Genomic DNA, 21,016 nt, shown 5'->3' on the forward strand with positions numbered 1-21,016 from the left:
ATACAATAATTTTTCGATAGTTTTAATTATAATCTAAATTAGTTTGATTCAGCTAAATTTGTTATAGTCAACCTTCTATATAACAGTCGTTTAATTGTCAATATTTTACTTGTTATAGAGAAGTGACTATTTTATACCTATAACAGCCATGTTGTTATAGGTTGTAAACCTACCATAAAATTAATATCGTGAATTTCTAACAAATCAATAAAATAAAAAATGTATAGTATTTGCATGTATTATTGCTTTTATGCATATTTTATTTTACATGATTTCACAAGATTAATTATGATATTCATAAATTTAACAAGTTCAATTAATCAATCTATCAAATTAAATTAATTAATTTATAATTATTAAATTCAAATAATCAATTTATAAATTTATGATGTTCAATTCATAATAGAATATTTAATTAGGGAACTTGATAGTTTATTAAATTGATATTTTAATTCCACTAATTGAAAAGTATTTCATTTAATAAAAAATTATTAATAGATTATTTCATGTGAAATTTAATATTTTATTAAAATAATATTTTAATTAAGATCATTTTATTTAATAAATCATGGGTAACAAGTTTGCTTTTATGAAATAGTTATAATTTTACTTAAAAATTTAAATAATATACAATTATAAAGAACTAATTTGATAAATAATGTACTTCAGTAATCATGATTGTTTTTTTATAATGATAGAAAGTCAAAATAAAACATAAAAAAATAGTATTAGAAGGTTCGAATTTTGTTGCATGTAATGAGATAGGGATAGGGGTAGTCAACCAGGAACTAGAACTAGAACGAAATTCGTTTATCAAAAAATTGAAACATATAAATTTCTTTTCCAAATTATTAATCATTTACAATCAAACATGCTTAATAAAACAATTAAAAGATAAATGTTATGATTTTACAGTACCAAAAAGAAAATCTGACACTTCATTATTATAAATATAACATAAACATAGTAAACAAAATCTGACTCTCATTATTATATATATATATATAAGATAAACATAGTAAAGAATCACCATTTCTGTTCTGCTACCAAAACCAAGCGGTTCGATGATTTCGCAAGACATCAACTTCTCACCATATACAAAAAGCTAGAAACAAAACCAAGGTAGTGTAAAATATAAATACTTACTTTTTCAATACCTAAGTAAAAGAAAATAGGATTTTGCACGCTTATATAGCCCATAAGTTTATTGACAGCACGAATTCTTGAAAACCAAATGGATGCTATGTCTCGTCTTTGGCTTTGCTGCTAAACCACTCTCTCTTCCTTTTTATTGTTCTCTTCTTCAGCCTTGGTGCTTTGTTGACGTGCAGCTGGTTTCTCAGCACCAGGGTAAGACAGCCTCCTAGGCTTCATCTTCATGGTTTCCTTCTCATTAGAAAAATGGGGTTTCGGTTTTGGTTTCGGTGAACTCGAGTTTTTACCAGCCTTGTTTATCTGTTTGTTCTGCAGCTTCTTAGGGGTAATAGACTGAGCAGGGAGGCGACTTTCCCATGGACGAACAGCAATCCAGCGTTCCACCCAGCTCCAACCCCAATTAGCTTTAGCAAGCTCGTAATTGCCAATCCCATTATTGTTTGAATTGGGGGCCCTCCACTGCAAATCATGCATATACCATGGTTATTCATTGCTCATACAACTTGCACCAAATGAACACAAGTTACAGCTAAGGAAAATGGCATACTTGATGGGAAAAGGCATATGCCATAGTTCGTTCCCGCTTAACGGCTGCTTCTTCTCTATTATGTATTTTTGTGAGAATTTCCTCCATCGTTTCAGGGCCGCAAGACCATTCTACCTGTTATCCATTTAAACTAGTGTTAAACATGAATGAAAGAAAAAGAGCTAAATAGTCCACTCTCAACCTGGCAGATTAAGAGGATGTAGAAAACAAACATATCTGGAAGCAGGAGCATCTGAGATTATTTGATTTGACAAGCCAAAGTTTTAGACACTTTGCAAATGAAACATCAAACCTCTCAAACTATAAAATGGCAATTGGCAATGACAAAACAGATGACATGATGAGTCTTCGTCAATAATTCCACAATCATCATACCATTATTGACTCTGGAGCATCAAATGAGTTTGCAATATACAGAAGCTGGAATCTCTAATCAATGAGTTGCTTATAAAGTAAAATTCATATCAGGAAGCCGATGGAAGACAAAATGCCCCAAAGTTACAGAACGAAAGATTGCACAAAGAGATATGATGGGAAAAAAAATCAGAAACTATTTAAGAAACAAGTGGAGAGAATTCATGAAAATAGATTACTTGATCAGTGCAGACAACTAGGTCATCATAGATTTAAATCTCAATAGTGCGGACAACAATCTAGGCCAGAATATGCATGCCAAAATGACCATTCCTACATATGTCCAGGTGTCAAAACTTCTTTCACTCAAATCTTGGCAAGCTCTTAATTTTATACTGATGATTACACGTATAACATGATCCCGTGGAAAATAAGGTGGTAGTAATTGCCCGAGTAGTAAGCTGTTCAAAATTGCATACATAGATGAATTCAAAATTTTAATAGCCTTAACAAGGATTCTGTCAAGACCTTAGTTCATGCAAGTTTTCATGAGCCAGGGCTGTTCTAACCTCTATGTCATGTAGCTTTGCCTCAAGCTTTATCTGATTTGCTATTTTCTTCTGTCTAAGATGGCCTTCTGTTACCATACAGAGTCGACGGGCTCTTATTTGAGCCTGTATGTTGCTCCACGAGTGAAGATAATTTAATGTTGTTGTAGCTTGCTTTTTGATGGAACTATTTAGGGTTTGAGCCTGCAATCTTATAATACCTTTCAATCGACGTAATTGTTTTCGAGCCTGCATCAGGGGAAAAGACATTATTAAACCATTCTACCAACTCAATGGTGACTGGGAAGCATATATCTTAAAAGATACCTGCAAGTGGATTAAAAAGTGAAAGAGGAAAAATTAAAGCTACACTTCCATTGTCAACTTGTAAAAGAATTCAGAAACAGGGGACATAGTAAGATACATGTTCATGATATCAATCGATTATCACATACAATGTGCCTACATTGCTCCTATCCTATATAAGAAAGATTTTCACGAATGCACTTAATGATTGCCACTAATTCTCTTTGAAAAGACCACAGAAGGTCACTTCACCAGTCATTCCAATTAGGTGATTCAATTTGCTGAGTATGATGCATTACCATGCAGAACCCAGTTAATGTGCAATCCATCTGTTGTCTGGTTCATGAACTCCGGTATAATCATAATAGAGGTCATACATGTATTCTCTATGGTACAATATATTATCTGTGGAAGAATGCATAACTTCACCTCATAAAAAAAATAGATGCTGTTCTCTAAAAATAACAGATACAATCACAATTGTAAAAGTTTCTAGATTGCTCTGTGAGGAACATCATTGAGACACAACCACCACCAATGCAAGTAAAGGCATACATGCATTTATTTAAGTGTTCACATATTATGATCTTATTTGTAGAACCTCCAAACCAACATACTCTATAAGCCCTGAATGCAGTTTGAATCCTAGTAGCTGCCAAGTCCTCAATTGGCATGCCAAGAGTATTGGAATTTCCGCTAATTAGACCCGGTCTAGTGGATGCCTTTTGCTGTTGTTTCTTCCATTTGAAGCCACTGGATTTTTTAGAAGCAGAAGATCCCTGTGCCAAACAGACGATATCATAGATAATATTAACCCAAGGATTCAAATTGCAAATCAATGACTAGAGAAGCAATCTTAGGTTTATTTATAACTGGAATGTAGAGACTTGCATAGCTTAGTTTATGACTGTTTGAGAATGTACCTTTACTTTCTTTGAGTTGTCATCTTTCACTATATTTATTATTGACTTGAACAAGTTTCCAGAACCCATTGCTGATAGTAATTATCTGTACCCAGCTTAGAACCACCCTGACAGTATTTTCCAGTGCAAAGATCATCAAAAACTACAGCAGGCATAAACTAGAACACAAAAAATTCAGATTCTTATAAGAACATGACAGGAAAGTTTCAGAAACTTTGAACTATATGCTGTGAAACTGATTTGATTTGAAAGTTGGGGACATTATTCATGGAAAGTAAGTAGCAGTTACTAAACAGAACCAGCAAGTATTTTTACAAATGAACAAGTAGGTCACAATCAAAGTCAACCCAGTTATCAACTAACAGAAACAAACAAGACAGGTTTGTAAGAAGCTGAAAATTGCAGTAGCAACATAAACCCCGTAATATCCTAAACCAAAAGATTTGATTTTTAGACGATAAATTAGTTTCTAAATTTTACTCATCCAGAACCCAGATCCCAGGATCCCTCCCAACCATATGGGGGCATCCCCAAATAGCCCCTTTTTTTTCTCATTGCTAAAGCAAACAAAACCAGAAGCAATAAGAATCCAAACAAAAAAGTATGATTTAGCAAGGACATACCAACAAAGCTGTCAAAAGAGGTACTTTTGGAGGACGACACTGAAAGCAAAGATTTTGGGAGATCAAAGAAAAAGGCAGAGTTGGTGACAACAACGGTTCGAGTTGTAGTAAAGAAGAAGGAAAGCCTGAAATCAAAGAAAAGAATAATTAAAGGGTGGGTGTGGAATGTGCATTGTTATGGCCCATTACCAGCTTTTTCCTCTCTCTTGTTATAAATTTCTTCTGTTTCTTTTTTGTATTTTTGTCTCACAATGAATAAAAAAGCTGGTCTAACAGAAGAGGGAAATCATATTAAAAATATATTCTTGAACTCTCTCTCTCTCATCAATCAAGGGTTCAACAACTGATATGAAGAGCGGGGGGACTGGGGGAGTTTGTCGTGTTGGTTGATTTCTAAAAAATTATTTTAAAAAGTTAAAAATTTTGAACGCGAGTGAAATGAAATTTGTTGATGTAGAAAGGCTGGCCTAAGTGAATCTATGGTTCACTGATTCCTCCCTCCCTACAACATGTGTTTCCGCAGATTTTTTTTTTATATATTAAGTCCTTATATTATATTTCATATTGCATTTTAATCCTCCACAGAAAACTGAGAAACTTTGACCTTATACAGTAGATAAATGACTAAAATAGTGCATTTCAGTTAAATTTTTACTGTTAAATGCTTATTTTAAGCCTTTGGTATTTTATATTCAAGGTATTCATTTCTCATTCTTTTGTATGATTTTTATATATTATATAAAAACAACTTCTACTTGAGTTTTAGGATTTAATAAGGGCATTTTAGATATTATAAAAAATTAAAAGAAGTATTTTAAATAGTATAAAAAATCAATAGGGATATTTTAGACATTAAAACTTAACAAAGCCAACTTAAGTATTTTGTAAAAAAAAGTTAATTAATTTATTTATTTATAAAATATTATTATGTTTTATTTTTTTTAATTTAGTGTTTATCTATATCTATATAATCTATATATTATATAAAACCTTACTTAAAAGGAGTCTTTAGAAATTAATAGGAGCAATTTTGAAGATTTGTAAAAATAGATATGGTTAAATAGACTTTTTCAAAAATAGTAGTTTAGAAAATTTTAGAGTTTCCTAAGCATTTTAGACATTTGACAATTAATAACTTTAACATGTAATTTTTTGTAATATATACGACTTGAACGACTAAATAACTAATAAGCAAATTTCAGTCTTAGTTTAAAATAATCCATTTATTACAATGTACTATTTGTTTAATATCAACCATTGATTTTTCTAATGTTAATAAAAATTAAATGTAGATGACTCAATTTCAACGATAAAATCGAGGTGGCATTAAGTGGAATGATAAAAGAATTTAGTGGGAGTTAATTTGTGGACAATATTGAAGGCCTAAAGATAACTTGGACACGTAATTTCCGTGAATTAAAAGTGGAGAGTAATAATGTAATTGTATAATTTGAAAGAAAATGGAGTAAGGTTTGTTTTAACACATAAACATCAATTAGGGATAGTGACCGGGCTTGGGAACACCATGGGTACGAGTTTACTTGGAAAAAGTGGGTCTTTGTGGAATGTTGACCCAATTATTTGCTTCGCGTTGCTGCTCTGCAGCAATTCAATGCAACAGGGTTGGAGTTCAGTTCACCGCGATTCATTTGCTCATACTTTATATTTGCCAAGTCTCTTAAAAGAAAAATATGGACCTTCGGCTCATAAGACCAACGCTCTAACCAACTGAGCTACGGGACCTTGTTGATATTAGATTTATATTTGTCTTAAAATGATTTTATTTATATTTTAATTAGGTGTATGAAATAAATGTTTTTATTCAAAATTAGTGCATAATATAAGATATGGGTATCAAACTAAAATATGCAACAATAATTGTATAGGAAAAAAAATTGTATGAGCAATTCAGATCGTTATCAAATCAATGTGGAAAAAAAAACTTGTAGCTGGCATATTAAGATTTGAATATTGTACATGGAAATCTATTGCCTAATATTGTTCATATATTTTAGTCTGTACATGAAAAATAATGTCAACTTGTTCAGGCAATGGCTCAGGTAAACAGCAGCAGCATTTACCTAGGGTTCGATTTTACACCAAATCGTTGGAAATTTTTTGTCACATGCACCTTAGACTTTGGAAGTATAATGTTTAAAATCATGCTATAAACAAAGAAAAGTCATTCATTCCTTTTCCTCGATTGATCCGCTTAATCATATTATTATATGTTAGGAGATAGTAATTCAATATCAAATGGAATGCGTGGCTACCTAGCAAGGGTTTCCTGCCGTAATTAAAAGTTTATTATTCAATAACCCCACGAGCAAACATTTCATAGACTTCACTATATTCGAGAATCGACTTATATATATAATCCATGACAATAAATTTATTTATATTAGTGTAAAATTTAAGTAGTTTTATATTTTTTGTATTTTATATAATTAAATATTTTAACAATTCAATCGTTATATTTTTATTTTATTTATGTGATTATATATATCAAGTTTGATATAAATTAAAATTTTTAACTATTTATTTTTGTAAAGAAAAATTTTCAATCGTTAAATATATACAATATTTTAGATCGAAATGGAAAAGATATCACATCAATTCAAAATTTTACTTACATAAAAAGTATAAATATATTAATAAATTCAATGGTTTTTAACCATGTAAAAATTATAAAAGAAAAAATGTAAAACCACTCAATAGAAGTGGATATTTCCTCATCTATATATATATGTGTACGCATTGATTAAGCTAAATAACACAGCTCCCTCGGCATTCTTCAGAAAAGAAACCAGTCAAGTATAGGTTCATCAGAAGATGATGATAAAAGAGAATTTGCTGTCAGCCGCAAGATCATGCTTGCAGCAATCGCCACATTGCTTGGAGTTGTGACAATCATAGTCTTACTCCATCTCTGTTCAAGGTATCATCTAAGACGCAAAGAAAGGAGACAGCGTGCTGCCCTTCATCGCCAGAGAACTCAAATTACAGCGATTAATGAAAGTTCCATTAACGAGGCACTAAAGTCAGGGCTCGACCCTTTGATCATAGCGTCATTGCCGATGTTCACATACAAGATAACCCCCGGCCAGGTTGATGACCATGACGAGCCGACGGAGTGCTCGGTTTGTTTGGGAACCATTACGGAAGAGTTCACAGACAGGGTCTTACTAAACTGTAAGCACATGTTTCATGTGGAGTGTATAGATACGTGGCTGGGATCACATACAACTTGCCCCATATATAGCAGCCTGGTTGAACCCAGGGTCCAGGCGTCAGAGGACAAATTAAAGAGTTGTGCATCAGGGTTCAACCCACGGCTCCTCCTTTAAATGAAAACGCGTCCATTAGTGTTGCCCAAGCGGAAAAGGAAATTAAGTGGACCATCAGGATCCTTTACAAGGATTCAAAGTTGTGGGGATGAAGTATTTGACACTCGAGATCTAGAGAGGCAGCGATGGACTAATAATTTCACAATTTAAAAGTATTTATGAAATACTTTTTCTTTGATTCTTTTTTCCCTACATAAATGAAGTACCTAATTTTTTTTTTATAACAAGCTCTCAAGATCTTGTAATATAATCTCCTAACTGATTATAAGGATCTAAATATGATTTATGTTTACTTTTGCAATAATCACATTTTCTTTTAAAAATTTACTTTCCAAAAGTAATTAGATGTAAATATTTTTGGTGTAAGTAAATCTTTGTGATACTAATGAATTAATTGTCGACTAATTGGATCAAATCTTGTTGGAGAATTTTTTTTTCTTTTAGAATGAGAAATCTGACAAAAATAATTAAGGCTTGAATATATATTTAACTAGAATTACCATACGTTTTCTAAGAGGCGATTTGGATTCTAATTTTAATTTGACTCTCTCTTTTTTTAATTAGATTGCAAACTAACGCATGATTGAGTTGTAGTTTATGACTTAATCCACGGTGCAATTTAAAATAAATAATACCAAATAAATGGAACTTATATTTAATTAATTCGAAAAACAAAAACTGTGTGCCCTTGGTCTTCACCTCACATATGTTCAATTATGAGACTTTACAGTGGGAAAAAGGATTGCATAAAATTAGACTATTATTTGTATTTTTTTTTAAATAATTTTATTTCATTTCAATATTTTCATTTTAAAAAGAAATTTTAGGATAAAAATATTAAAATAATATTAAATTATTAGAAATGGATACAAATAATATAATATCTCAATTTCATATAATCATTTATCTGATGATAACATGGAAATTCTCTTGATAATGAAATAAAATAGTGCTCTCTCCTAACCCCATGTGTGATGTGAGCAACAATTTTTTTGCCAATAAAATTCAACAACCTCTTTCTTTATTATAATCCATTTTAATTATTCAAATTAATTAGTGTTACAAACATCATTTAAGTATATCAATTTTAGTCTCTTTATTAAAAATTGTTTCAAATTAATCATTGTGCATTTAGCGGGGGCGCTAAAAAAATATTCAGGAGAATTAAATTGTATATTTTACAATAGTAAAATATAATTTTACCATTTTACTAGTTTATATATTTATAATTTTTAAATGATTAAATCAAATTTTTATATTTTGGGGGTTAAAGTGCAATTTTACCATTACTAATTTAAAATTTTATAAATTATAAAGGGCCTAAATAAAAAATTCCCATTTTAGGGGGTCGGGGCCTCTGCCAGCCCCCCATTGGCTCTGCCCTTGCTTACATTAAAATTTTATTTAAATCATGACATCACTACAATTTGTAATTAAGTTATTGATAATTTAGAATATTTATATATATATATATATATATATATATATATCATACCCAACTAGAGTAGTAAATACACTCTTTTGTAATCATAAAGAATTGAAACTCTTTTGTAATGGCTTAATCTTCAATAATGTCGGAAACGGTGATTTGAGATCACTAAATTCGACAAGTAATATTGAACAATATAGTAATTTAATATTTATGAGTCAAGTGAGAATTTAGAAGAATTTGTGAATGAGTGAAATTGATTAATTAAAAGAATTTATTAGGTTAAACGGGTCAAAAATAAGGTATCGAGACCTCAAATTTGAAAACCGAGCCATAAATATTTTTAAAAATATTTATGGAGTGTTTTTGAGTTAGTAATAAAGTTTGGTTAAGAAATTTTAACGCATGAGTAGTCAATTAAATAAAAAGAACTAAATTGTAACAAATGCAAAATTTGCTAAAAGGATTAAATAGCTTAAGTGTTAAAAGAGGGAGGAGTTAAAGGGAAATTAAGCTTAAAAGTGAGATGGCTTGACGGTAAGGGTAGAAAAATCAGCAAAAAAAATAAGGGAAATAAGGGCAAAATTGGAAATTTTGCAAAATTAACTAATAAAATAAAGACCAAAGTGAAAAATCTAGATATATCATCATTTTTCTTCAGCCAAAATGCCATAGAAGGTCTGGAGACAGCTTTTTTTTTTTCATATTTTTACATAATGTGAGTTTAATTCTTGCTTTTTCTTAATAATTTTTATATTTTTATGACTTTTACAATTAGGTCAACTTATAAAATTCATTAGTTTTTAATTTTGTGGGTGAAATTGGAAGTTTATATGGTTGATTAAGGAAATTTTATGATGAATTATCATGAATTTTAAGTTTTAATTTCATATTAAGATGGCTTTATTAAGTGATTTTGATAGGAAATGGTATTTAGGACTTAATTGTGAAAAAGTTGTAAATTAGAGGTTGGTGTTGGAATTATGAATATAAAAGGTTATGAAATAGTTTATAATGATAGAATAAAGTGTTAATTGAGAAAAATTAGTTCAATCGATAGGTTAATTGAGCAAGGACTAAATTATAAAAACTATAAATTTTGGGTAAAAGTGCAATTTTAAAATTGAAAAGTATAAATTGTGAATTGAATAGAAATGAAATAAATGCTAATGAGTGGAAATATTTTATATTATAGATCAAGAATCCAAAGTCGAACGAGGAAAAGAAAAAGTTGCAGAATAGTCCTCAAATTTCAATATCTTCTACAAATTAGCTGGGTAAGTTTATATGGTTGAATTTACATGTTTGTTTGTGAATGATTGAATGATATAATGTGTTATTAAGTGTGAAATTGCTATGGGATTGTGAAAATTTTTTATTAAAAAATAAGATGGAAATTCAAATTAGAGAAAACATATAAATTGAGTACATTAAATCAGTATTTGGTGATGAATTGATAGAAAAATGCATGGTTAATCCATGATAAAATGTGAAATGTAGGTATGGAATTTCAATGGAAATCCATACTGAGTTATGGCAAAATGTATGTATGGAATTTCAATGGAAATCCATACTGAGTTATGGTACAGTGAGGTGAATGTAAGTCCATGATTAAATCATGGCAAAAATGTGAATGTAGGTATGGCATTTCCCGTACCGAGTGATGGAACGTAGGTATGGCATTCCCATACTGAGTTGTGAAATGTAGGTATGATATTTCAATGAAAAAAAAACATACTGAGTTGTGAATTGTGGCACTAAGCAAACGACGTACTCAATTTCACAAGACATTTCCTAAATTGATAATGATTTATACATGAAGTGTGAATTAAAGTGAAAGAGACTAATTAGAAGTTAATGTTGAGCTCAACTATGTGAAGTATAATAACAGTGGTTGTGGATGGCAGGGAAGTTTAGTAAATGTTTTGTTATTTTTTGGAAATGTTATGTTGGTAAGCTTTACTTTTGAATCTATGAACTTACTAAGCTTCAATAAGCTTATCTGTGTGTGTTTGATGTCTTTGTGTAGATTGAATTGAAGTGAAGTTGGTAGATCGGATCATCACAACAAAGCTCACTATCCAGATCAACTCCGGTAGCTTTTGTTTTATGTTTAAAGATTTATATGGCATGTATAGGGTTTAAATGAAATGAAGTGCAGATGTTATAAACTAGTTAACAATATTTTGTACTAAAACAGTTTTTAGACAATAGCAGTAGTTCGAGTTTGAAAATTCACCATAAATTATGGAAATTGAATTAGAGGTTGAACAAAATATGAAATTAAAACTTATTGAGTTTAGTTTCACATAAAAGAAATGGTGTAAGCAAAAGGATTTCATCTTATGAGATATTTGAATTTTTGTAAGATAAGGTCAAAGTGATTTCGAACTTCCCTGTTCTGACTTTGGAAAATCATTAAAAATTGTATAAAAATAATTATGGGATAAAATTTATGTGTTTAAATTCTTAATGGGTCTATTTTTAGGATAAACAAACGAGAACATTATTCGAATCCCGTACTATGAGATAATTAATTTTTAGTAAAGAAAGGTCGAAGTTGTCAAACAGCAGAACATGGGTAACTTTAAATAATAAACTGTACTTATTGGCTAATTCATAAATTATGAAAATTTTATGGTAGAAAAATATGTGAGTCTAATTTTATGGACAACTTTGATATGAACATAAGATCTGCTAATTTTCCTTAAAATTAGACTCACTATGCTAAGGTGATGTTGTTAATATGAGAAATATTTTTTTAGAACAAAAAAAGTCTTCTCAACCACATTTTGAAGCCTTGAATGTCTCAAACTAAATAGTTCGTGAGTTGTTTATGGTGCTTATGTTTGGTACCATTCTCTCAAATGGTATCATACCTCGTGATATGGTGCAAGAAAACTTTTTCTATTTGAATAATTAGCACCGACCTTATAATATTTAGGTTCACAATCCAAATAAACCCAAATACTTTATAGCTTTAATTATAAAAGCTTATATAAACTTACTTTGGAGAAAAACTTATATTAAGTTATATCCCATTTTATAATACGTAAATTAAATAAAAATAACATAAAATTTATAATATATAAAATTTATTATAAATTGTCCAAAATATATTATTTTTATAATATATAGCATGGACACTTAAATAAGTTATGTCCATACTTGATCATAACTTTTATATATAAATATGTTATAACACTTTTGTAACATGTAAATTATCTTTTATAATATGCAATGAATGAAAATGTTAATTATCAGCCTAAGTAATATGCAATAGAATGACTATCATAATATAATATATTTATAAATAAATATATTATAACATTTTTATAATATGTAAATTATTTTTATAATAAATTTTTGTCATAATTTTAGAATTTTTTAAGATTTAAATAATATTTTTATAAATATATAAAATATACAAATTATTTTTATAACATAATTTTTAGGATTTATAATATATGAAAATTTTAGTCATGACCATCCACGCACTCGTCCATGTTCATGTTTGTAATATAATTTTATAACTTGAATAAAAATATATTTTTTAAATTGAATTCAGGTGTAATTATCTACATAATTATTTTAATTCTCACATTCCCTTAAGAATTGGATAGTGTAATTGGGATGCTTTAATTGCACCTAATTCAATGGAATCCACCAATCATAATGGTTACGCAAACATGCTACCATAGTATAATTATAAGCAATTATACCCAAATCTAATTATTGAATATTTTCCAAACACTACCTTAACGGTCAAAGTCTATCAATGTAAAATTCATTTTACTCTATCTTTTAAAAATTACTTTAGATTAATCATTGCACATTAGGAATTTATTCAAATTTTGATACCATTACAATTTGTCATTAAGGATAATTTAGAAAAAAATCAATAAATCATACTCAACTGATTTACTGTAACCCGACTTGACTACTCAATCCCCCCTCCAAATTTCATGTATTTTTGAACTATCACATAATAGTATATGGACTCTAGGTAAAATTTGACCACCATTTAACCGTTACTTTAAAATTATTTTTTATATTAATATGTTACTTTTATTTAATTTAAAATTTAAAATTTCCATGTATACAACTCACACATTTTTTGAAGGATTCTCAACTTTCGCACGCGCTCACATCATAGGCAAGTGATTTATACAACTCAAATCCGAATAATTTTTAAAGAGGATGAATATTTGACTAAATGGTTACAACTTAAAATTTTAACTAATTAATATTTTTTAGATACTATACAATTAAAGAATTAATACTCATACTCAAAAAAAAACACACCTTCAATATATATATATATTGTGTTTATTGTTTAGATTTTACTTTAAAAAATAATGGGAAACAAGATGAGGGCAAAAAATTCAAAGGGAAGCATATTAAATTTACATTGAAATCGTTTTTATCATTTCCTTCACAGCTCACATAATTAATTAGGTATTTAACATCTTAAATACATTTTCATTAAGTATGCCAGGCTGGGGATTTTCCTTTTTCCTGCTTCATTTATTACTGCAATTTATTTACCAATGCCTTTCCCATGATTAGCAAGGCTTTTCTCAATTTGTTGTTTGTATTTGGTAAGTCCTTCTTTAATGAAATTATTATTTAAAGAAGGTTTCTTATGCAATAAAATCTTAATAAATGGATGTTCAATAAATTTGCGATTCCTAGTAAATCATAAAATTTCACAATTTCATCTTAGATACATATAATTAATATAAATTAGTAAGTAAGATCCAATTTTCAATCACATTACTAATTTAGTTATTAGTTAAAAAAAAAGAAATTTACTAATTTAAAATCTTTGATTGATATTAAATCTAATCTTATTTCTAGATTGGATTAAAGGATGGAAAAGGAAAGCGGAGAAAGGATCTCCTTTCTTTTATTTGGATAAATATTTTATTTAGGAAAATTACGTATACTTTACTTTGAATTAAACGTTAAAATCTTGATTTATATTAAATTTATCTTTATATTTATCAACATCCTTTTAATAATAAAATATTTATAACATTTTTATAAATTATTTAATGAGAAATACAATCATAAAAATTCATTATCAGTAATCATTTTTATCTTAAAAATCAATTTTATTTTTATTGATTAACCGGATAAAATTTTTAAAACCCTTCTTGTTTCTTATTACTAATTTTAATTTACTAAATGAAATATTATATTATAAGGTTTAATTTTTAAGGCATAATGATTTTTTTGGCCTTTCAATTTATAAATAAAAATAAATATTTAACTCTTTCATTTAATTTTTATTTTTAACCCTTAAACTTGTATTTTTGTCAAATCACCTCAAAATAAATTAAAAATTAACATTTTTAACTTTGATGACACTTCAACACTTAATTAATTTTTAAAATTTAAAAATTTAAAAAGGTATAAAACTATTCTTTAAAAGTTCAAAAACACTAAAATTATTAAAATTATATATAAATGTTTTAAAATTTAAAAGATAATTAAATGGTGATGTGTCATCCACATGACAATTCATATGTATGCCACATATGTATTCCATTATTTTAAGGTGATTTGATAAAAAATGCAAGTTCAAGAGCTAAAAGAAAGAAAAATTAAATTAATGATTAAAATGATTTTTTTCGTGAAGTTGGAGGGGCAAAAAGGTTTTTATGCCATTTTTAAGGGTTTCAACACTTGAGCAAAAGGTTGGGTCCAGAAATTAGCGTTCGCATAATGGGGCCCAAAACAAACTCCTTAAATACCATGCAAATATTTGGCAGTGGCATTTAAAAAGTACTCCCAACAACTGCTCTGCCTTATAAAAATGGCAAAGATTTGCAGAGGTGTTGAGGCACATAACCTGTGGACCTTCATCATGAACTAAAACACCAGCAAAGCAACAAAGCAGCAAATCCCTTGGACAGTTTCGTTTTCATATATACTGACAGGAAAGACTAAAATTAATATAAAAATAAAAGATTTCGATGATTGCTAGGTTTTACTTTTTATTTCTAATTCTCGATCCACAAAGGAAACATTTTTCTCAGATTCTTACGCTTTCTTTTTTCCCTAAAACAGTGAGTGTGTGTGTTTCCATCTCTTTCTAGCTTCAAGGCTACATTATTTGCTCAAAACAAGGGCGGATTTCCTTAATGCCACTTCTTAATTACGCGTAGGCAGCCTTTTTCAACTTCACATCCTTTGAGATTTGGTTTTCTTATATCCTGGTAAATTTTTTTGAATGATTTTTTGTTTCTTCTTTTAGATTTTTTCTGAATGATTTTTGTTTCTTATTTTAGATTTATGATCTTGAGATGCGGATTTCTTTTCCAGTTTCATTTGATTCTAGTTTGTTTATTTAAATGCAAAGATTTGACGGCCTTTTAATTCCTTATCACACAGAGAACCCGAAAGCAAAAAAGAACAACAGCAACAACAAAAAAAACCAATGTGTAGCAACAATACAAGCAACAACGTTGGTGTGGGATGGGTTGCCAATGCGAGTGAAGTGCTGGGCGTTCATGGCGAGTATGGAAGTTGTAGTTCAAGGAAGGAGAAGAACAAAAGAATCCCCAAAAGAGGGCCTGGAGTGGCTGAACTAGAAAAGATATTGCGAGAACAAGGGAAAAGCGATGGTATAGAGAAAGGAAATATAAATAATGGTGGGGTCCCTTCTTCATGCGTAGCTCCCTCAAATTCTTTACCAAGAAGGGCTACTACTTATCTTCGTAACATTCCTAGTCCTAGGACTCCACCACCTCTTCCTCCTCCTTCCATGACCCTCCATGTTAACGGAACTGGTGCCCAAAATATGTGCGGTAACAGTCGTAGTAAAGGTGTCTATATTAGCGGATCCGGTATATTTTCGCCTGAAAAAGTCTTTTTGCCTGTAACGTGGGGCTCCTCTGAGACAAGGAACGGCCCGGAACCTCCAAAAATGGCTGCTGGTTTTACATTTCCCACTCCCAAACTTGTCTCTAACCGATCTGATCAAAACATGTTTCCTCCTCCTATGTTGCAAATGAACCATGGCACTTGCGCCCAGCCTTCAATGGTAAAAAGTCTAGGAAACTAGGTCAAGTTCACTCATGTTCTTTTTATTAATCAAATTTGTGCTTATTTTCTAGTTTCTTTTGAAGATTGGCATAAAGAAGTTCAAACAGATGAATCTTTTTCCGGGATCAGGAATTTTATCTTCATCATCATCCGCAGGGGTGTATCAGTATCATCACGTAGAGCCCCCTTCAACCCAAAAATCTTGTCACAGCTACATATCTACAGTACTGGCTGAGGAGCACAAGGCATGTGTAAATTTAATTACCGTCCAATTTTTAGTTATATTTGTATTAATTATATGCTTCTGATTCTTTTCAATGGAAATCAGAAAATCTGTATTCTTTATTAAATATACACAATATATTTCTTTCCTTTGAAATGCCGATGTTTAATCCATTAGCCAAATGCTTGCATTTTTCACTTCTCTTCAACTGTTTCCATTACCCATTTCGACGTGGATTCTACTCTTTGTTTCACTTTAAGGATGCCTTAAAAAAGAAAGTAAAAAAGACAATAAAACCAACATTTGTTTCTCAAAAGAAGTATTGCCTAAAAATTGTATAGGTAAGCTATTTGATCTGATATCGTTTTGCTGATTGGGAAGGTAGAGCAACTGCGAATATGTGGAGTCTTTCCTAATGTCAAAATTTACTTATTTTAATTAGATAATCGGAGGCAAGAGATCAAGGCATAATTTCCCTGTCGAGAACTGGCCCCCACCTCCCCCTTTCTACTCTCAGATTTCCGGCCTTAATCCTTCATCTTCGTCTACAAACAATGGTGTTTGTGTGTTCAATGTTGGAAATATTTACAGGTTAGCCACCTGACATAAATTCCTCATTAAAGCATATTTACATTGTTCTGTCTTGCTCATCCCCGCCCGCTCGTAACTTTTAAATAAATTTTCCGTTTTCTTTTTTTGTTGCTATTATCAGAGGCTCAATCGCAAGTAGCCCTTTGGAGCTGAAAGCGAAACGATGCGGTAATGAAGATGGGAATCCTAATGACAATGACAGTGCCCTCACCTTAGGCCCTCCAATAACTTCTTCGGCCTCAACCCAAAATTGTCAAAAAGACTTGCCCAAATACACCAAGCAGTTCACTTTCCAAGTAAGATGCTTAAATGGGAATCTCTTTTTGTTTTCATTTTCTTTATTGGCCCTACATGCTCCCTGGTTTGATAAGTCTGTTTTGATTTACTTGCATGACTTTGGTTCTTGTATTCTCTTCCAGGAAATGAAGGAAAACACTGAAGAAAAAAGGGGTGCAGCTGTTACAGCGGAAGCGACACTTGATCTAAAAGATGGAACATATGATTGTAAAGAAAAAAAAGCCGATTTTATTGATCTTAACCTAAAGCTGTAAATTAGTCATGGCCTCTTTTAATAATTAGCTAGTGAATGTAGTCCCAAAATTAAATATATATAGTCTTTACAATCAGCTAGATTTAGTTTTGTTTTATGAATATTAATATTAATCTAGTGAAATATATAATTGTCTTTATCTATTATTACTATGCATCATTTTCATGACTTGGGAGAGTATATTTTCTTATTTATTTTTATAAAATTCAACATCAACTCTCCGCTGGCCTATCTTGGCACACCTAACTCCATATGTTCAGTGAAAAGGATTGGATGCTGTACTACCAAGGGCCACTGCATGGGCTTTTAATCGAGTTTGGCACTATTTGACTGTCACTCTCCATCAATAAATTTATGAGAACTCTTTCACGTTAAAGTCGGATAGACAAACAGTGATTCTTTGACGGATAAAAATTCTGCCATAGCTGGTGTTGCTATACAAATACATTTAGAAAAATAATGTAAACTAATTTTTTTAAAAAATCATGTTTTAGAAATTATATTTCTAATGTTTTAATAAAAATTAACTCGGAACATGTAACAACATAATTTCACTTATTTTTCTGTTTCAAAAGAATAATTTCATAACTACAATTGTCTAAGTTCAAATTAGGATTCTAATTTAGAAATAATAATCATTTGAGAATACTTGCTGTTGAGAATAATTAATACTTGAAATGACTATTGTTTATAATAATTACGTTTTAAGAATAATTATGTTCAAAACAATTGTTATTTGAAAAAATTCTATTTAGAATGATTGTATTTTTATTATAAGAGCCATTATTAAAAACAAACTCTTCTAAGAGAGAAACTCATGTTTGAAACAATTCTTATTTATAAACAATACATGCTTTGCATTCCTAAAGATGTTTCATAAAAGAGTTTCACATGCTATTACTTTATCAACTTTGAAGTGAAACTAACCTTGGTATATGATAAGGAGCTTAATTTGGTGGATCAGACATAGAGATGGAGACAATTAAAAGGTTTCCCTTTAACATTTTTCTATAATATTGGGTGTAACGTCCCCCCCTACCCGAGACCGTTGCCGGAGTCAAGCAGGAGACATTACAAAACTTATCTTAGCACTTAAACAGTTTTCGTAGTAAACTATCCATCTGCGTCACAGTCGCTAAAAAAATCATATCTCGAGTTACGAAACACGAAATCCAATTCCGTAAATTTTCCCTGAAACTAGACTCATATATCTACTTACTAATTTTTTTCTAGAATTTTTGGTCAGGCCAATTAGTACAGTTTATTATAAGAAGTCTCCCCTGTTTCAGGGTTCAGCTACTCTGACCCTTGTGCACTACGAATCAAATTTCTTCCTGTACAGAAATCCAATGACTATTCCATTTGTTTCAATTAAAAATAGACTCAATAAGGAATCCATACAAATAAAGTTTGAGTCCTAATTCTTAATACACAATTTATGGTGAATTTCTAAAGTCAGAACAGGGAATCCAGAAATTGTTCTAACCCTGTTTCACCAAAACGTAAATATCTCATAAAATACAACTCTTTTACCAATTTTGTTTCTTCCATATAAAAATAGATTCATTAAGCTTCAATTACATATTTTATTCATCATCTAATTCACTTTATACTATTTTTGGTATATTTTCAAAGTTGGACTACTGTTACTGTCCAAATCTGTTTTAGTATAAAATGTTGATAACTAAGTTTATAACATCTTCATTTCTTCTTTCTACAACATTTACCAACAATTCCTCTTATTACTCTTCACTAACATATCAAAACATACCATTCTTAAGGTTTTGGTAACATTTACAAAACATACCAAAATATCATTTAACAACTTAGATACTTTCAATATAACCAAAAGACATCCTAGGTACAATGCCATTTTCCAAAAGATAGAAACTTCACCAATTTGAGTTTGGGGATCGGCTTGTATCTTTGAGTCCTTATACTTTCGTACCTAGCTGCATGACGAAACAAACCGTGACGCTGAGAATACTCTCATGGTATTTCCATAAACAATAGCTTAATCAACTTTAAAACATGGTAATTCAAACACATTATTGCTATTATTCAATATCAATCAGACTTTAATAACCTTTACTTTATTTACCCTTATTAACATAACTCGGACACTAACGGATACACGGATCCAACCCACACTCGGGATAAGCACATAGTGCTTCATCGAACAAATCCGAACTTTAACATTATAGTACACAAAGTACTTCATCGGAACAAATCCGAACTTTAACAGTAGTCGACACATAGTGTCTCATCGACTCAATGTCGGAATATCCCAATACTTCCAATTCCTATGACATGTCAACTATATCCGACTAGCCCGACACTGTTAATAGGGTATTCAAAATCACATTCATTTCAATATGGTAAAAATACTTACCTCATTCACATTTTCATACAATATAAATATCAAATATAGAAATAACGATTAAGCTCGGTTTATAGAAATACAAACCACTATTTATCGAATTTAATCGATATCTTTGTTCACTTTCTCTTTTCCCTTCTTTGATGACGTATCCGGTGCTACGTTTGCTACTAACAATCATACAATTAAAATTCATCAATATACTAATTCATAAAACACATTTTCACTTTCTATCAAACTTTTACAAAAATTCCAATTTCGTCCTTTTTCCATTACTAATCTTTTTCTTTAACTTAAGCTTCATATTCTCTTTTAATCAACTCATTAACAATTTCTAACTCATAAAATTCATTATAAAACATAAATTTTGAGCTCTATTCAACTTAATCCCTATTTAAACCTAACTTAGAATTCTTTTAATAAATCACTCAATTTTCACTTCTAACTTCAATTCCTATCAATTTAACCCATAAAACCTCAATTTATTCAACTAAATCAATATCTAAAATTTTCTATTTTTCTTCATTTTAACCTCATACATGTAGAACTTTGAATTAGGCATCCATAAACATAAAAATCATAAGAAAATGAGCTAAAACAACTTACCAATTAAACTTTAGGGCCTTAATCCTCAAATTTCCTTTTCTTTTCTTTCTTTCTTTCCTTCTTTCTTTCTCACGTTTGCTCTCTGTAACTCTTTCTATGTTTCTTTACTCATTATTATTTATTCATTATACTATATTATATTATTATTAACCTATAAAAATATAAATTAACATGTGTAATAGCTATAACATAAAATATCTTATAGCTATTACACATATATACCAACTATTACACATGTTATATCATACATTCACACACATGGCACTTAGGGTCTAATTGCTAGATTAGTCCCTTTTACTTCTTTAATCTATAATTAAACTTTTATTCCTTATGCAATTTAATCCTTTAAACTAAATTCAAGCTACTTCACTTAATTAAACA

General features: G+C 30.0%; 3 protein-coding genes across 6 annotated transcripts; 2 read left to right on the forward strand and 1 right to left on the reverse strand.

Moving 5' to 3' along the window:
* Positions 1-907: 907 nt before the first annotated feature.
* On the reverse strand, positions 908-4,955 carry LOC108450491 (protein IQ-DOMAIN 9). 2 transcript variants are annotated; one of them, XM_017748141.2, is made up of 6 exons: positions 4,457-4,955; positions 3,834-3,940; positions 3,528-3,689; positions 2,626-2,853; positions 1,703-1,816; positions 908-1,614 (listed from the first exon to the last, which is right to left on the reverse strand). In XM_017748141.2, exons 2-6 carry the CDS (start codon positions 3,900-3,902, stop codon positions 1,267-1,269), a joined length of 921 nt encoding a protein of 306 aa, XP_017603630.1. In that variant the 5' UTR covers positions 3,903-3,940; positions 4,457-4,955; the 3' UTR covers positions 908-1,266. The 2 variants fall into 2 exon arrangements, with proteins under 2 accessions (XP_017603630.1, XP_017603631.1); XM_017748142.2 differs by having other exon boundaries at positions 3,834-3,991; positions 4,457-4,949.
* Positions 4,956-6,507: 1,552 nt separating this feature from the next.
* On the forward strand, positions 6,508-8,015 carry LOC108450979 (RING-H2 finger protein ATL2). Its single transcript, XM_053027473.1, has 2 exons — positions 6,508-6,516; positions 7,255-8,015. The coding sequence occupies exons 1-2, from the start codon at positions 6,508-6,510 to the stop codon at positions 7,801-7,803; spliced, it is 558 nt and encodes a 185-aa protein (XP_052883433.1). The 3' UTR covers positions 7,804-8,015.
* Positions 8,016-15,083: 7,068 nt separating this feature from the next.
* LOC108452592 (uncharacterized) lies at positions 15,084-17,779 on the forward strand. 3 transcript variants are annotated; one of them, XM_017750392.2, is made up of 6 exons: positions 15,084-15,456; positions 15,632-16,283; positions 16,369-16,530; positions 16,951-17,099; positions 17,221-17,395; positions 17,519-17,779. In XM_017750392.2, exons 2-6 carry the CDS (start codon positions 15,678-15,680, stop codon positions 17,648-17,650), a joined length of 1,224 nt encoding a protein of 407 aa, XP_017605881.1. In that variant the 5' UTR covers positions 15,084-15,456; positions 15,632-15,677; the 3' UTR covers positions 17,651-17,779. The 3 variants fall into 3 exon arrangements, with proteins under 3 accessions (XP_017605881.1, XP_052884884.1, XP_052884885.1); XM_053028924.1 differs by having other exon boundaries at positions 17,221-17,779; XM_053028925.1 differs by lacking the exon at positions 15,084-15,456 and having other exon boundaries at positions 15,475-16,283; positions 17,221-17,779.
* The last annotated feature ends 3,237 nt before the right edge of the window (positions 17,780-21,016 follow it).

Source organism: Gossypium arboreum, chromosome 5, assembly GCF_025698485.1.
Source record: "Gossypium arboreum isolate Shixiya-1 chromosome 5, ASM2569848v2, whole genome shotgun sequence".
NCBI classification, from domain to species: domain Eukaryota; kingdom Viridiplantae; phylum Streptophyta; class Magnoliopsida; order Malvales; family Malvaceae; genus Gossypium; species Gossypium arboreum.

Excerpts from the sequence above, each read along its gene's own strand:
- LOC108450491 (XM_017748141.2), bottom strand. The coding sequence starts at position 3,902 with ATGGGTTCTGGAAACTTGTTCAAGTCAATAATAAATATAGTGAAAGAT. Across the intron at positions 2,854-3,527 it reads CTGCATTCAGGGCTTATAGA|GCTCGAAAACAATTACGTCG; the intron begins GTATGTTGGTTT and ends CCCCTGATGCAG. Across the intron at positions 1,817-2,625 it reads CAAAGCTACATGACATAGAG|GTAGAATGGTCTTGCGGCCC; the intron begins GTTAGAACAGCC and ends AATGGATAACAG.
- LOC108452592 (XM_053028924.1), top strand. The coding sequence starts at position 15,678 with ATGTGTAGCAACAATACAAGCAACAACGTTGGTGTGGGATGGGTTGCC. Across the intron at positions 16,284-16,368 it reads CTTGCGCCCAGCCTTCAATG|ATTGGCATAAAGAAGTTCAA; the intron begins GTAAAAAGTCTA and ends TTTCTTTTGAAG. Across the intron at positions 17,100-17,220 it reads AATGTTGGAAATATTTACAG|AGGCTCAATCGCAAGTAGCC; the intron begins GTTAGCCACCTG and ends TGCTATTATCAG.